Genomic DNA, 17,135 nt, shown 5'->3' on the forward strand with positions numbered 1-17,135 from the left:
GTAGTACACGTAGACAAGACATGTATACAAAGCAGCCACAGGAGATCAGCAGCATTAAAATGCAACACAATTTTATCAGAGCACTTGGCAATATTTATGATATGCAGTGCTATAGCAATCTATACCTCTTCTTCAATTATGACGGAATAATGAAAACAGAGAGGTGCAGCCAAGTTACGGCGATCAGGACAAATCTACACCTAGGGGCTTCACGTTCAATCGAACCCGCATGTAATAGGAGGTTGGAGAGAGGACATTGCCATGGCCATCTTTTTAAAACTCCAATTGGGGGGGTCATAAAGTTTCCTTCTAGAGTTCTGCAAAAGATTCTGGGAGCATTAGCTCAGACTGTAATTCTGGTTTAATGAGATGGTGTCCTTGTAAAATGAAGGATCCTATTGGCCATAATTATAACCCCTGATCAGTTGACCAATTACATTGATGGAGTAATGTAGCAGCATTTGGTTTGCAAAGAATGCCAAGAAATTCACAGACACCATCACCATCATGTAGATGGTGACCCCCATCTGATGCCTGAATAAGAATGGTGCCGTACTTTCGTGTGTTGATGTATCTTAGATGATATTAGCTGGAGGAGTTCTGTTCCCCCCCCCCCTCCTCGTCCTTTATACAATGGTCGGCTCATCCTCTGATGTGTCCCCGTAGTCTCCCTCAGCTTTTTTTTCTCTATGCTGAATTCTCCGAGAATTACCAGCGAAATGTGAAATATGTCACTTCACGTCTTCCAGCACCTACAGGATGAATGGGGCCCTGCTGTGTGCAGCTGGCCAGCTGAGGAAGCTCATTAACCTTCATGGCTGTGACTTTTCGACTCGTAATATTCCATGACCCCGTATTGGGGGCCCCTCCAACAAGGCATCGGTAAAGGAGGACAGTCCACCCCATGGACCTGGATGGATGGGTCATGTGCAAGCAAGCAACCTGTGAACCGGCAAATCAAATTAGGCAGCGAAGGGTAATAATCCAGCACATTTCAAAGGAAGCCCTGGGGTGTGTGTGGGGGGGGGGGGGGGACAATTCCCCAGGTCAGAAGGAACATGTGAGAAAAGTGTTGTCAATGCAATAGCCAATAAGATCCGAGGAGGGTGAAGAAGTAGTAAAACTCCACCAGGCTTTTAAAATTTTCTGTGAACCCAGATTTTGGCTCATTTCCTGTTTGGTTTCCAGGATAGGAAGTTTTGGGAATCTCTCCTATCTTGCATAAGCCAAGGTGACACTTTGCCTCTGTGCTGGAACGTCCTGTAATAAAGACCAACCACTGCTGCTCTCTCTTCTTGTGCAGGGAGAATGGTCTTGTCTCCGCCCCCTCAGTAGTTTTCTACAGGCAACCTGTAGTGGGTGGGATTTGTTAGGCCCCTCCTACAGCCTTTCTTTCTGCACTTTGATGATGTCACTGATACAATTACATTGTATCAGATTACATTTGCAGAATTTGTATTTTTTGTAACAATTGCAAAAATAAATACATTGGTTTTTTTTTCAGATTTGAGCTGAAGCTGAGCATTATAAAAAAAACCACAATTCCTATTAAAGAAACATTGCACCGTCCCTGGAGCAACACGCCGGCCAGAGTTATATACAAGGGAGGAGACACCAAACAATAAAGACCTGAAATCTGCTGGCTCCGCCTTCCATCCAGATGGTAATAATCGTGATTTTTTTTTTTTGCCGTTTCATAGTGGAATCTTCATTTGATCCGGATTTTTTCTGAGGGTGGATGAAATGGAGATGTTTTTCGAAGCGATTTTGCACCTTTGGTATGGAAAATTTTGCTTTTACTACATTCACTGCCAGCAACATTCACTGCCTGTAGGATACGCTGCACGTTTGGTCGGAAGTGAAAATCTGACCAAATGTGCAGCAAATGTTAAAGGCATTCATCCTGTTTCAGCAACCGACCCTATTAATAAAAAAAAAAAAAAAAAAAAACTGTATAAAACACTATAAAAAAAAAAACAAACAAAAAAAAAACAGCCAATCACTGAGCCCCCTGACTGCACCCAAAGTGACAAATTCCCAAAATTCATTTTTATTGAGCAAACCCTAAAATTGCCTGCTGATATCTCATTGGTTGTGACGGTGATGACGCCTCCACTTGTTGGCAGCCATAAAGCTCCGTTGTTTCGGCTCCCTCTCGCCGGCCGCGGTCAGGAAATCAGGTACCATATCCATTTCTCGGCTCATCCAGGGAAATGTTTCACTTGGTGACCATCCAATAATCTGTCCGGGGCGCAGGAAGAGAATCGTCTATTTTGGGATTTGTGTAACGCCGCGCTGTCAGACCAATCTCCAACTTATTACAAATCCAGACTGCGCCTTTCATACCTTTAAATAAGATGTGACGCCATCTGCGCGGCATCTAGAACAGTCTATGGCGCCTGGGGGGCGTCTTCAACTGGGGGACTACAAGTACCAGCAATTCTACTTTTTTTTCCTCCCATTCTGAAAAAGCTGGCTGACTGTTATGCATGCTTGTTCTGATCCCCAATGCAAATCTTTTGCAGCCAGGTAACCAGCATTTAGAGAGGTTCGCCCACACTGGCGGCCTACATATTTCTCCAATGACAAAGTCACTTTAGGCAGCCTGAAGCATGGGTGACCCAGATCCATCTTTAGGCTTGCATGGCATGCTGGGAGTTGTAGTTCTCGTGGCAGGATTCAACTTAAGGGCAGAGTTTGACCCATCACTGTGGACTTTAAAAAAATGAGAATTTGATTCATAACTTGTTGATTTCACTATCTGGACCATCGCCAGATCTCCAGAAATCACTAAAACTAAATTCTGCACTGAGTCCTGCAGTTCTGGAATTCTCATTGCCGTGGTTCCTGGAGCCTGTAATGCTGGGCTGGGGCCAGAGAGGTTCAGGGGCCATTAGGTGGATGCTTGGCACTAAGGCTGGCAAAAGCCTTTAACTTGTATTGGGGTCCTGGACCCAGAGACCAAGAGGAGTCATCCGTGTGCTGCTTGCATGCATCACCTCCATAATGTAGGACTTTTCCCAGGGTCACAGGGGTGACAGTTGTGACTGGGCCCACGCGCCAAAGGGTGATCATTGTTTGCCATTGGGAACATTTTGTTTATTTGTCCACAGCGTCTACCTCTGTGTCACACCTCCTTCTCTGACAGTGTCTACCTACCTGGGTCCCACCTCCTTCTCTGACAGTGTCTACCTACCTGGGTCCCACCTCCTTCTCTAACAGTGTCTACCTACCCGGGCCCCACCTCCTTCTTGGACAGTGTCTACCTAGCTGGGTCCCACCTCCTTCTCTGACAGTGTTTACCTACCTGGGTCCCACCTCCTTCTCTGACAGTGTCTACCTACCTGGGCCCCACCTCCTTCTTGGACTGTGCCTACCTACCTGGGACCCAGCTCCTTCTTGGACAGTGTCTACCTACCTGGGTCTCACCTCCATCTCTGACAGTGTCTACCTACCTGGGCCCCACCGCCTTCTCTGACATTGTCCGCCTACCCAAACCCACCTTCTGTAATAGTGTCAAAAGGCCTACCTACCTGACTTTGCCTTGTTTCTTGGCAGTGTCTACACATCAGGGCTCCACCGCATTCCCTGCTACTGTCTACCTACCGGGCAGCCACCTCTTTTCTCTACACAGTCCACCTACCTGAGCACTGCCTCATTCCCAAGGTCCTTGTCCACTTGGTCAGCCCATCCTTCTTCCCCATCAGCTTCCGCCCAATTCTACAGCCAGCTGCACTATTTGCCAACACATCATCGATGAGCCCAAGACTGCCTCTACCCACCTTTCACATGGGGGCCCTTGTCATTTGCCCTAGGGGCCCACAGATCTGTTGCTTCACCATTGCCATCATTCCAAACTTTATTCCTCATTTGAAAAGGATTAGAAATCCTGTAATTTTCTGTAGTGTCTCTGTAACAGGAAGCGATGGCAAAGCTTCCCAGCAGAACAGAGGATTTGGCTTTACCAGACGGCCAATGTGTACAGTAAAATGTAAGCTCTGCAGCCAAGTGCCACTATCAATGGTTTCATTCCTCTGTGATGCTCTGCAGAATTTAATGGTTGTCAATAAACAAAGAAACAAGAACAGCAGCCCCTGGGACCCCGATACAGAACCAACTACAAGGGGCCTGGAGGGGTTCCAGCGGCCGGCTGGAGTTGCACATTAGTATTGCAGATAACCAGGAATGTGGAGCCCAGGCCTGACCAAGAAAGGATTCATTGGCTGCACATAACTTCCAGCACCAGGCAACTATCAAACTTACATAGAGGTGAAGACAAGCTGAGGTGTCAATAAAGCGATCAGATAAACAGGATCTTGTAGTATCACGGGATGAACCTATTATTAGCATGATGATGTGTGGATCACAAGGAGAATACTGCTTAATTTTGTGTTTTGTTGCATTGTATCAAACATTCATTTCAGTACAAATTTTGGTAAAAATTTCCTCCTAAAAACCCCCCCCCAAAATTGACTGTCTATGGCCATCATAGAGGGGCAATATTCTGAAGCAATGCATGGACTTCACTGGCTGCATTCTTGAGAGCACCAATGGTCAGGACTGCCGGACCAATGTTTGATCTATCAGTGGTTGGTGGAAGAAGTTCCCTCAGCGGCGGGATGGAGGGTGGCGGCGTCTGATCACACAGAGTGACAGTGACTGGGTGACCCCTGTGTAGAGATACGTCATGCCTCAGGCCTCATCACTCAATTAAATTCCCACTCAGCTGACCTTTCACCCCGCAGCTACAGCAAAAGGAAACCCTGAGGATTTTAAAGGGGTAATAAAGAGAGGGGCCACTTCAGCTCATGTTCCAGGGATGGGGCCATTGTGACCCCTGCAAACATCACAACCTGAGACATCCACAAGGCCATTAATTATGTCCTTTAGAGCAGCCACATCTGATGGGGGGAGCAGACAGACAGAGGTAATACAGCCGACTGATCACTGAGAAATTAGAGCTGTTACACTAACATGTGGATGGCCATTCAGGGGCATTGCGGAGTCTGTATGGGGGCTCATACAGAGCTATGGAGACACTCCCATATGGCCAATCGGTCGTTTGTCGTTCATTTCCAACGATAAAAATTGGAAGTGTGTACGCAGCTTGAGAGAGAGAGGGAGAATGAAAGAGAGTAAAAGAAAAAAAGATGAAATAAGAAAGGAGAAAAAAAAAAAAGAAACAACCAATCAGCAAATACTCTGCTGGTATAATTGTTCCAAAATAACAAAAGGTGTTTTCTCATTGGTTGTCGTCTATCAGGGAGCACAGTGGCTCAGGGGTTAGCATTCCAACCTTTGCAGCGCTAGATCCCAGGTTGGAATCTCAGCCAGGACACTATCTGCATGGAGTTTGCAGGTTCTCCCTGTGTGGGTTTCCTCCCACATCCCAAAAACATGCAGTAAGGTTAATTGGCATTCCCCTAAAACTGACCTTAGACGGCGGTAATGACATACGATTATGGTACAGACATTAGATTGTGAGCTCCTTTGAGGGACAGCTAGTGACATGACTATGGACTTTGTACAGCGCTGCGTAAAATGATGGCGCTATATAAATACTGTGTAATAATAATAAGTATATAATAATATTGTGCCTATCTGAATGGATAGAAATTCAATGTGAGCCCCAGTTGCAGTGTGTGGGCGCTCCTCCTGTGATGGGGATGTCTTATAAAATACAATCAATTGTGAAATATTGTAGAATACAATTCTGGTGCTGGGCGTTATTTTTAGAGCACTGTACACATCTGTACCCTGTCATTACTCTGCACCGCCTGTTCCTGGACGGTATTGGGAGGGCAGCTATCATAGATGGCAATGGGTGAGACATTGGATCTGATGTTTTAAAGCTTTCAAGACTGGAAAAGACAGACTATCATGGGGGAAATGAGTGATCCAGCAAACCTGGAATGGATCTGGTCCAGGATTGAAAACTTTTGTCAACTAATAGCAAATGATTTTTAAGAAATCCATGCCAGGTTTGCTGGATCACCCTGGCTCCCCCATGATAGTCCACCAAGTTCACCAAGTTAATAAACCAAGTTCATTGTGACAAATATGAAGGTATTTATTAATCCATCCCTTCTGTCCATCCATCCAAATACTTTAGTCTATGCAGTCTGTGTCTTGTACCCACCAGGGTCTGCATGGAGTTTGTCTATCTTTCAGGCCGGCCTTTCACAGGGCTGTAACTTTATACCAGGACAGATGTTCTCTGGGTGGGAGATACAGAAGATTCACCTGAGACATTATTCATCCCCATCCACATCCTGATTAGGATTCTGTTACCCCCCGGGGCTCTCCAGCTGTTGGGAAATACCAGACTGTGACCCTCGACTGTCCCAGATCTCACAGATTTCAGCCTGCAGTTGTCTGAATCTTTATACAGTTATACAGATCCTGCCAAATAATTGTAAGCTTTGCCTGTCCAGTCCTAAAATTTACACAGCTCTGACACACAGACATGTCAGGCAGAACAGAAGACCTGATTTTATTCTGCTGCAGTTAAGTCACATGTGCAGGTCTTGTCCCTCCCCTAGCCTGTGGTTGGATAGTAAATGGTGATGTCTCTAATGACATTAAACAGCCACAATGGCCTTGGTAGCCACAGATCATGTGATCCAGGTCTGCCTAGGAAGCATTTTTAGAATATGTGAAATGAATATGTGAATGTAATGTAAGGGGCCACTTTATTTGGGATGATCATGTGACTTTGGCGTTCCCCTGCCATGTGTGCGGTCTATTTACTCTCCCTCGAGCTGCACGTGCCAGGAAACACCAATCCCAGCACCTGATGTGGGCCCAGCACCTGATGTGGGCCAAACACTGCTGACTTCCCTCAAAGTCCAATTATATAACCGGCCATTAGCGGGCGCCCCCTCCGCCCAACCGTGAAATGATGTTACGCAATGGCGCGTTAGCAGTAAATCAGCGTTTGCCATGGCGGCGGAAGGCTCATTAGTTCAGGCAAGATGCTCACACTCGGTGCTGGCACATGCGATAGCACTTATTACATAATGTAGACCCATGGAGCGGGCACACACGTGGAGGAACTACATGCACCAGCATGGCCTGCAATGGCATAGGCAGGTTTCGGAGCTATCTTTATTTAGGCATCACCAGCAGCTTGTTGGACTGAGGTGCCAGCATAGAGTTGGCACAGTCATGTAAATCCTGGTGGCTGTGTTCACAAATGTCTGACACAGATCAGTTCCTTGCTGCAGCCTCACACCTGGTGACTGCAGTCTGATCACTGGGGGAGGAGACTGAGGAAATACTTCTCCTGCCTGCAGCATACTGTTATAAATAAATGAGCATATCATAGGGATTCTGGCACCCTGGAGGTTAATATAAAATATATGTAACCTATCACCTGTGTGAGAAGCTTCTACACAGCATCACATGACCTCAGCATGAAGCCTAGGGATTTCTGCAGTTTGTGGCAGCCAGCTACAGTTGGATATGTCACTACTGTCTGGTATCCCTTTAAACAAATCCAATCGGTGTTCTGGGACTTTTATTACTTCTGTATCTGCATGGAGTATGTATGCCCCTCCCCCTTCATGCACCCATACACAGAGCATCCTCAGCCTGCTTCTAATACAATCACCGAATACAGCAAAACCACCAACAACCAATCTGTGACAATTACCCAGCATTCAGTTTTCTATTGGCTGTGAAAGCTCTCTTAACCACCATTGGCCAATCCAGTTGATTATGGACGGCCCAGGCGGAGCATCTCTTAGTGGAGGATGGACAGACAGCAGCCAATCACTGATCAGTATCTCATGAACATTTTTGCATCCAATGGCAGTCTGACATTTTTCTAAAGCGCACAATAATAATACAATGCAAAATGGTAATAACATATTAACCAATCAGCTGGAGGGGGTAACCCAGAGCAACCCAAATAGAAATTGCAGATCCTCAATGTAAAGCAGGGATCAGCAAGATAATAGAATGATATTCTGATACATAACAGTTTCAAGGTATCACAGGTGTAGTAACCCCTAGCAACCAGCCCAAGACTGTCCAAAGATTGGAGAAGTCATAAATCAATGTTTCTGCAATATTCTCCAATGTTGTGATACAACACAGAATAGTAACAATGTATCAATGGTTAATCTGAAGCCTTTTACAGGGTGCAGTAACCCATAGCAACCAAACCAGATTTAATTATATTGTAAATTATTTGCTCAGCAAAGAAATATCAATTTCTACATTTAATTAGAATGGTCACATGGTCAATGCAGAATACAGATATACAAATGAGCTCCAACATTGGCCAATCATCTGATACAATACAAAGCGATAGCAATGTATCACTGGTTGATCTAAAGCCATTTGCAGGATGCAGTAACCCATAGCAACCCTAGCCAGCGTGCAGGCAAAAAAAAGGGGGATAAAAGCAAAATGATTCTCTTATGAGCCAATGCAACACAGAGCAGTAACAATTTGTTAATCTGAAACAAAATGCAGGGTGCAGTAACCCAGAGCAACATCGCTCTCTGATCTGAGACTTATAAATCATGAAGTCAGCAAAGAAATAATCATTTCAGCATTTTATTAGAAAGGTTACAAGAATACAGATATGCTAAAGGAATGGTAATAATGTATCAATGGTTGATCCAAAGCCATGTGCAGGGTGCAGTAGCCCATAGCAACCCCAGCCAGCTTCAAATACTTTGAGTGCTGCATGCAAAAAAAAAGAAAAAGGAAAACAAAACAAATATTATAAAAAGCAGAATTATACTCTGATGAGCCAATGCAACACAGAACAGTAACAACGTATCAATGTTCAGTCTGAAATAATGTGCAGGAAGTAGTAACCCATAGCGACATCACTTTCTGATCCGAGAATTCTAAATCATGCGGTCCGCAAAGAAATAACAATTTCTGTATCTAATTAGAAAGGTCAATGCAGAATACAGGTATGCAAATGAGCTCCAACATTCGCCAACAATCTAATACAACGCAGAATGGTAACAATGTATCAATGGCTATTCTGAAGCCATGTGCAGGATGCAGTAACCCACAGCAACCCGAATGCGGTCAGCCCCGGGCGCTCCCAGCATTTTACCCATGGCTATCTTATAAAAATCCTCTCAGTGCTCTGGCACATCAACCCCAAACGTATCTTACGGAAACGACCGCTGCCAACACAACCACATACGCAATGACTTCAGTACAAAAGCTGCGGTCACCGTGTCACAGTTTCCATATTTTTGGGGGATTTGGGCAAAGCTCATGACAAGCCCGGAGGATTTGGGAAAATCTACGTACCCAGAGCATACAGGACAGGCAAAGCCAGGTCATTCTGGGGTCTGTGCGTGGACGTCGGGGACACAGTGACGCAGAGGGCATCGTTGGGGTAAAATCGCCGCGGCGGACCTTATACCGAGGCAGCAGCAACCAGACCCCTCAGGACCGGGGCCATCGATTCCATAGCGGTCAGGTAACAAGCGATAGATTAACCCCTTGGAATCCCCTCGGCGTGCCCAGGGATTGGTTACGTCCTTGCTCCACGGGTGGGTTTATTTGCCCCTTGCGATGGCGACGTTCTGTACGGGTAAGATTTCACCGTTCTAGGGACTCCACATCACACTTTCCCTCTCTAGCAGTCCCTGCCTCTTTCTTTCCAAGTTTCTCTTCGTCCTCACACCTCCTGAAGAGAGGGGAGGTGCTGTCTGCTGTCCCTCCGCCTCCCCCCCCACCATCACCAACCCTCCCTTCTCCATCCATAGCCTGCCAGCGACAAGAAAACTTTTTTAGAGAGCAAAAAAAAAAATTTAATTCTTTGGTATTTCCTCTGCACCGTATACCTCAGCCCCCCATGTCACCCCACCCCCACCTACACACCTCCTCAACCTTCGAAGGAAAAAAAGAGGGGTCTTTTTTCTCTTTCTTCTTGGCTGTGGAGCTGAGTGATACCTCGGGGAAAGGGGTATGGGGACCGGACAGGATGCAGCGGCTCTCATAGAAAAACCCCCAAAAACCCACAAGGGCCGTCCTTTGCCGGGTCCAAAAGAAGCGTGATGTAGGGTGGATCGGCATCTGGTCAATGCCAACATCTACCAAGCCTTTGCCATTATCTGCCACCAAAAAATATAACCGATCAGTCTAAAGATTGGGTATAAGTGGTATGAGGACAAGAACAGGATGCAGCAGCTCTCATAGAAGAACCCCCAACAAGGGTCGCATTTCACCAGGTCAGGAAGACGCAAGACTTGGAAAGGAGGCCAATGTGGCCATCACTAAATCTGTAGCAGCTTGAACTGTCCAAAAAAAATATCAAGGGACTGGATCCGTCCCTAAAGTGGGGTATAAACGGGTATATGAATCAGAACATGGCTCGGGCCAAACCTGAGCCAGAACCAGAACATGGCTCAGGGCCCAAGTTGTTGTATTTCAGCAGGTCAGGAAGAAACGTGATTTAGCATAGAGGTTGTGGATGGGCGTCAGGTCAACACCAACATCTACCAAGCCTTTGTCATCATCATAGATTGCCAGTGTGGCCATCACCAAATCTGTTGCAGCTTAAGCTGTCCAAAAGAATATCGGGGGATTAGTCTAAAAGCGGGGAAGAATCAGAAAGAAGCTGGATGCAGGATGAAGAAGGAGCAGAAAAGGATGCAGGAGCTCTCATTGAAACCCCCCCCCCCCCCCGCTTCTTAAAAACCCAGAACAGCCATATTTCACCAGGTCAACAAGAAGTGTGATTTAAAATAGATGATGCGGATGGGTTCCAGGTGCACGCCGACATCTGCCAAACCTTTGCCAGCATCATAGATAAGCAAATTGGCCATCACCAAATGTGTTGCAGCTCAAGCTGCCCAAAATAAAAATATCAGGGGACCTGATGAAGTTATATTTGGGGTTAATCAAGATTTCTTCTCCATTAGCTATTGGGCTGTGGTGGAAACGTCTCCCCTGAACAGTTTTAGTAAAATTTGGAGTTTTGGCCGCACCCGCCCACTGTGTGATCCTAACTCCTCCCATTATCACTATAAATGAAAAATATTAGCAGTCAAGAGAGGTGCCTAGATTTGGGAAATTTAACACCAAGATCTGAGAGACATACAATGTTTCAGTAAGTTTCACTTTTTTTAGTGAGAATGGCAATGATGATCACAAGACTATGGTCTCGGTAAAGTTCTTTAAAAGACACCAATGTTATAAAAAAGCATTAAAAAAAAACAATTTTTGCGTCTCATTGGGTTGATTTTCCTTTACTTCCAGTCTTGAGTCTCAACAGGAAGTGAAAGGAAATCTCTCCAATGTAAGGAAAATCTTCTAGGTCTAGCAAGCACAAGCCAATTTAACCCTCAATTGATTGTGTACAAAACCTGCCCTTCTGATTGGTGGGAATGTAGTGACTCTACCAATCTTTGCCCAATCATTGTGCACTTTATCCTGATGTTTCTCCCCATGGAAAGCCACCATGTCTGACATTTCTGTGGTTGGGTTGAGATATGATTAAACATAATTATCGGCACCATCATCACCGCTCCATTATGAGGACGCTGCGTACAATGTAAGATCTGGATTAGTGAAACATTAATGAATATTGTGCGGAGTGCAGACAGCGACATGCAGCCAAAATCTAAAGAACGCACCGTCCTGAGATACATACAGGCTGCAATGATTATCTATGAAAGGCTGACATTCCCATCCCCCGGCTTCATTTAACTAAAACTGCAACAGGAAGCAACAGAAAAATAGTCGGTGTCCCCACTGGAGGATTTACCCATCAACCCTGTTCTGTGACAACTTTTTATTTTTGATGTTCCCATCAATTTGTGTCAGGATTTATTAAAGTTCCCCAAGACTGGAGAAGATAGACTATCATGGGAGAACCTGAGTGATCCAGCAAGCCTGTAATGGATTTGCTCCAGAATTAAAAACATTTGCCAGATAATAGCAAATAATTTCCATTTTTATATATATCCATTCCAGATTTCCTTTATGGCCCGGGTTCACCCATGATAGTCTATCTTCTCCAGTCTTGGGGAGCTTTAATAAATCAGGCCCTGTGTGTCCTGATGATGATGTTCAGCATGGTGAATACAGAGGATGAATCTCCCCAGCAGGGACACAGCAATAAAAACCCAACAGGGATTCTAATTGCTCACCACAACCTTCAAGCTCAGCATACACATATTCTGACTGTACAATCTTCTATGGATCTACCAATGTACAAAGCTATGCAAAGCAGAGGCTGATTGGTTGGGTAGATAAAGATGATCCTGGGGGGTCACCCTGCTATCCTCCACTAGCTGCTCTATCATTTAAAAAAAATGCCCTTTTACACCTACTGTGGTCATGTGACCCTCAGTCCCTTTTCCTGTTTTTAGAAAAAGGAGTCCTTTTTAGGTGCCAACATCTGTTCCTATTGGCTGTTCCTCTCAGGATCTAGAAGATCTGCAGCAATGACATCAGCCCAAGGGACTACAGGGACCAACCAGTGGGGGGTAATTGCAGCAATGGCTAAGTTACCAGGAATTAAGGGTCCTGGGTGGTGGAAATAGATATATTGGGTACAAAAAGTGCAAGATGGGTTAAGGGGAGTATAGGGGGCTGGGTTAATATTTGCCCCAAGATTTGCTTTTAGGTAAATTCTCCTATTTCAAAGTTTATTAAACTATATGGTCACATGGCACTGATCCAAAAGTGGCATGGTACCTTCCTATTGGCTGTCCATTGGTAGGGTCCTTTCTGGATTCAGAACAACAATCTACATCAGTGACATCAATGCAGTGTAGGGGCCAGTGCAGTAATAGATTTGTGATACTTTGAAAATCATAGGATTTAGGAATATCTTGCCTGACAAGAATAAAAATGCAGGATGGGTTAGGGGGATGAAAAGGTGTGGGGTAATATTTGCCCCAAGATCTGAAGTAGGTTTACATATTAAATCTAAAGCTGATTGTACACAGATTGTACGCTCACATTGTAAGGTGTAAAGCCCGGCTTGCAGATCCATTCATGAAGATGTGGCTGTGGTTTTCAACCCAATGAATTGCCCACAAATACATCTAAATAATGGCTCAGAGAGGATTGATCCTCGGCCCAGCATTAATGGCCTTGCTTTGCTTATACAGCTGGAGCAGCCTCGACATGTTTATGGTTCACTACTAACAAGGCAGGAAGATGTTCAGCAAACGCTGGCCGGCCGTTCGGAGAGCCCCCCAGGGACAGATAACTGGAATTAATTTGATCAAGAAGAAAATATTTGCTGTTTTCAAGGGCCGAGGTGAACAAAGAAAGCCATTGAGAGATTTGTAGGCCTTAAAGACTTCGCTTTGTGGTCTGAAAGGAGAAAATATCGGCTGTTAAATGGGCCAGTTAGAAAAAAGGCAAACATGCTGCTGCTAATACACTAAATGAGATCCTCCAAAGAGGATAATAAATCCCATTATCATAAGGAAATACTGCAGGAAGTACCTGCCTTTATTAGAATGATCAAAATTGGAGGTATGAAAGGGTCTTACCCATAAAATCAGCTCCTTTATATACCAGTATTAAATTCTGGGATTAGTTTCTGTCTCCATATAGCAGAGCTTAGACTGATGGAGAGAAGCAGCACAAACAATAAATTAATATATGTGCTAACAAGCAACGGGAGAGTGACAGAGAGATAACCTCATCAGCCTGCTGCTTCTCCTGTCACTGTCAAATCACCAGATGTGGGAGGATCCATGGCAGCCTGGCTAATAGAAGTGGATTGAATATCACCGGCCGTCATTCAGCTAGAAGACTAAGGACATCAAGTGGTGAAAGGGAGAACTACAAGAGACAGCTCCATCATTTCCTGTCTACATGCACATGCTCTAGCACCAACTGCACATTAATACTCTGGACTAGTAAGAGTGAGAAGAGATTGTGCCTGAGTAATGAGTGTCATCAGATTGCAATATAAAGGTGCGATATAGGGGACAACAAAGGACCAATACTAGGCTATCACATCACAACAGGAAGTGCCTGATTAAGGACTTTTGTCATGAATGCAATAAAAAAAAAAAAAAAAGGATTTATTGCAAATTTTGCTATTTTAATACGTTAATATATGAAATTTGATGATCTGGTTTATATCAAGTTTGTTTAGCCTGCCTAGGTCAACATTTTAATTGGGAATTTCAAAAGATTGATAGATACAGAAAACACTAAATCCCTTTCCAAGCCCAGATCAATGGAAATGAGTTTGTAAATCATCATTGTATATGAAGCAGAGCAGGGGTCTTACAGCTCCACCCACTACAGACTGCCTGTAGAAATCTACAGGAGGGGCGGAGACAAGACCTGGCACCCTGCATAAGGTGAGAGAGCTGCAGTGACCGGTCTTTATCACAGGAAGTAATGCACCAAGGTAGAGCACACAAAGAATTTTTATATACCAATATGTACACACAGGTGTGAGGAGCCCCAAAATGCTCATTACAGTCACAGCTTTGTACATGGAGAGTACTCTGCTCTCTTCCTTGGACTGAACTAAACTTTCTTGCAGTTTTTGTCCAGCAGTAAAAATCCGTAATCGAAGCCAGACACTTGGCGGCTGCTCAGGGAAGACATGTCGACATGTGTACTCCAACATATTACAAACACAAAGAGCGCAGAGCTGCAGGACATGCGATGAATCATTCGCTGGCTGGGCCAAACGCACTTTGGGACGATTCCACCATCACCTTCCAAGGATATTTTTCTCAGCAAAGGATAAACGTCAGAAAATCAGACGGCGAAAAATGTAAGAAGGGATCGCTGAGCGGAGGACGGGGCCAAAATCATGCAGAATTCTCAGGCGTGTCATATATATGTGTGCAGTTATCATACCCAGAGCTTTAAAGGGAACATTTATAAATCAATCTCCAGCCATTGAGAAATAATGAAACATTCACGTGTGTGAAAAACATGACATTGTTATTTTTGTAGTACTGGTCTGCGGTTATGGTGCAAACTGCAGACAGGTTAAATGGAAACAATGCAATGTTTGCCCTGGCATGGGGTGCTAGCATGGATCTCAAAGTACAAGTAAAGAAAAAACAGAAAAAATGACATTTTCAAAGCAGCTTGTAACTCATCAAACAATCTGGCACTGCATTACAAGATTAAAAGAAAGAAATTGTTGCCCCGCCATCCTTCCTAACCAGAGTCACAGCACTTGCACACAGATGTTTCAGCAATGTCACTCCGCTGAGATAGATTTACACTGAGCGCTGAATGTTGATTGGTGGAGCACCCGGAGATTTGCTTGCCCTCTATAGGGCACCAAAGAAGAATTGATGAGCTTTTCAACTTGACTACAAAAACACTTCTTCAAGGGAGCCCTAAAAAGCTTTTTGCCTGCACAAGGATCTGATTATTACAGAACACCTCCCTCATGTTATGGAGCACAGGAAGATGTGTTTTGTAGTCCTCCCTGGAGTGACAACGCTGCTCCTCCAAGGCAGGAAGTGCATTACAGGCAGGATTAAGAAAAAAAACATAAAAATAGGAAACCAAAGCAGCCACTGCATTTACAGACAGCTGCAATATATCCAATTGTTGTTTTTGGGTTTTGATGAGCTTTGAGACAGCCTGATAACTTTTGGTTGTTAGGGGTTCCTTTAGCAATGAGCAATTTACACCTCTCAGGTCAGTGTAAGTGACCCCAATGATCTTTTTTGCTATTGTAAGGGTGAAATTCTTCCCAATGACCAGCAATGTAAGAGGAATTCTTCCTACTGATCACCACTAATATACTGTGAGCTGTGGATATAGTAATTATATAAAGGGCTCCCTGAAGACCTGAAAGTTATTACAAGGTTCCCCATGGAGAAAAACTGATATAGATTAATAAAAGTGCTGAGATCAGTCCCCTATGATCCTGTAAGTATTGGTGAAATCACTAACAAGGAACCTTCTCAGCAATAAAGATCTCAGGAAGTGTCAGCCATAAACTGATATTTACCTTAAAAAGCCTCTTAAGCAGATTATCCCTTTAATTAGTTAATTAGAAAATGTGCAAGGTCCACATTCTGCATCAAAGTGAGACCCCCCCATACACACAAAATGATCATTATATTGACTTAAAAAAGAACTCCAGCAGGAGAATGTGGATTGAAAGAGAAATCTTTTCATTGTTTTTACAGAAAGCAAAATATTTTTGTTGTATTTAACTTTTATTTAACTGCAAGCCTCTTAAGTAGATTATCCCTTTAACTGGTTCATTAGAATAAGCGCCGTGCTGGTATTGAAACTGTAAGCATGCAGAATGAGAATGGGAAACCTCGAAAAGAAAAAAAACAACTCCTAAAATATTGGTTTAAAGTGCATTTAAATATAACCCCTCTCCCATTCCTAATTCTTAAAACACACTTGATGCCGAGGGATCAGTATCATGGTCTCTAGTAAACTATCTGCACCAAGGGACTATGAGTGTTTGTTGTCTTTTGGATGGATTCATGCTATAGATCACAAAGACACAGTAAAATGCAGCACTTTTTTAACCAGAAAATGCATTGCAGGTGTTGTCATGAATTTTGTAGCGTATACAAGTGTAGATTTATTTTTTATTGGGAAATTAACTTACCCCCAAACAACCCCTGATTTGGAGGGACTGTCCGGCTTCATACCTCCCAACTTTCCCAGATTTGGAAGGACTGATACTTTTTTAGATTTCTCTGACCCTCCCCCCCCCCCCCCCCAGTGGTCGCCACCATATATTATGAATTATTTAACTATTACAGATTGTTCTTTTGCCTAAACTTAGTCAGGGTTGGCTCAATGTGGAACATTATTGTTTTAAAAATCATTGTTAACTCTCCACATCCCTCCCTCAGTACTGCCAAGCCGCAGTGCTAACCACAAACCGAGTGCGCTCCTAAAAAGAAAACTTGCGCCCTTCATTTTCCAGGAATTAGGAATCCAGACTGCAAAAAATCTAATTCTACTTAATGAATCTGTCCATTGTAAACTTTTATAGAGGGAATTGTGGGCTGTAAGGATCCATAAAACTGCGGGAGCCTAAGCCTTGGACAAGTTCCACATTAACCATTGCCCATCTCCCAGAGTTCAAGGAGTCATTGGATTTGGGGGTTTTAATAAACTCTTACAAGGTCACATGGGGCTTTATGAGGTCTCAACCCTTCCACCATTGA

At 44.2% G+C, this 17,135-nt stretch overlaps 1 protein-coding gene across 5 annotated transcripts in view; it reads right to left on the minus strand.

Annotated features, from left to right (window-relative positions):
• The window catches only part of TNS1 (tensin 1), a 271,239-nt gene that overhangs the window by 203,233 nt on the left and 50,871 nt on the right, over window positions 1-17,135 (minus strand). The window contains exon 1 of one of the 5 annotated variants that reach the window (XM_072417967.1): window positions 9,286-9,609. The exons of the other annotated variants lie outside the window; for them this stretch is intronic. Within the exon in view, the coding sequence (XP_072274068.1) occupies window positions 9,286-9,366 (81 nt within the window). The 5' untranslated portion in view covers window positions 9,367-9,609. Of the gene's footprint in view, window positions 1-9,285; window positions 9,610-17,135 lie in introns of those variants that run through there. 5 annotated transcript variants of the gene reach the window in all.

This window comes from Pyxicephalus adspersus, chromosome 7 (genome assembly GCF_032062135.1).
Source record: "Pyxicephalus adspersus chromosome 7, UCB_Pads_2.0, whole genome shotgun sequence".
NCBI lineage: Eukaryota > Metazoa > Chordata > Amphibia > Anura > Pyxicephalidae > Pyxicephalus > Pyxicephalus adspersus.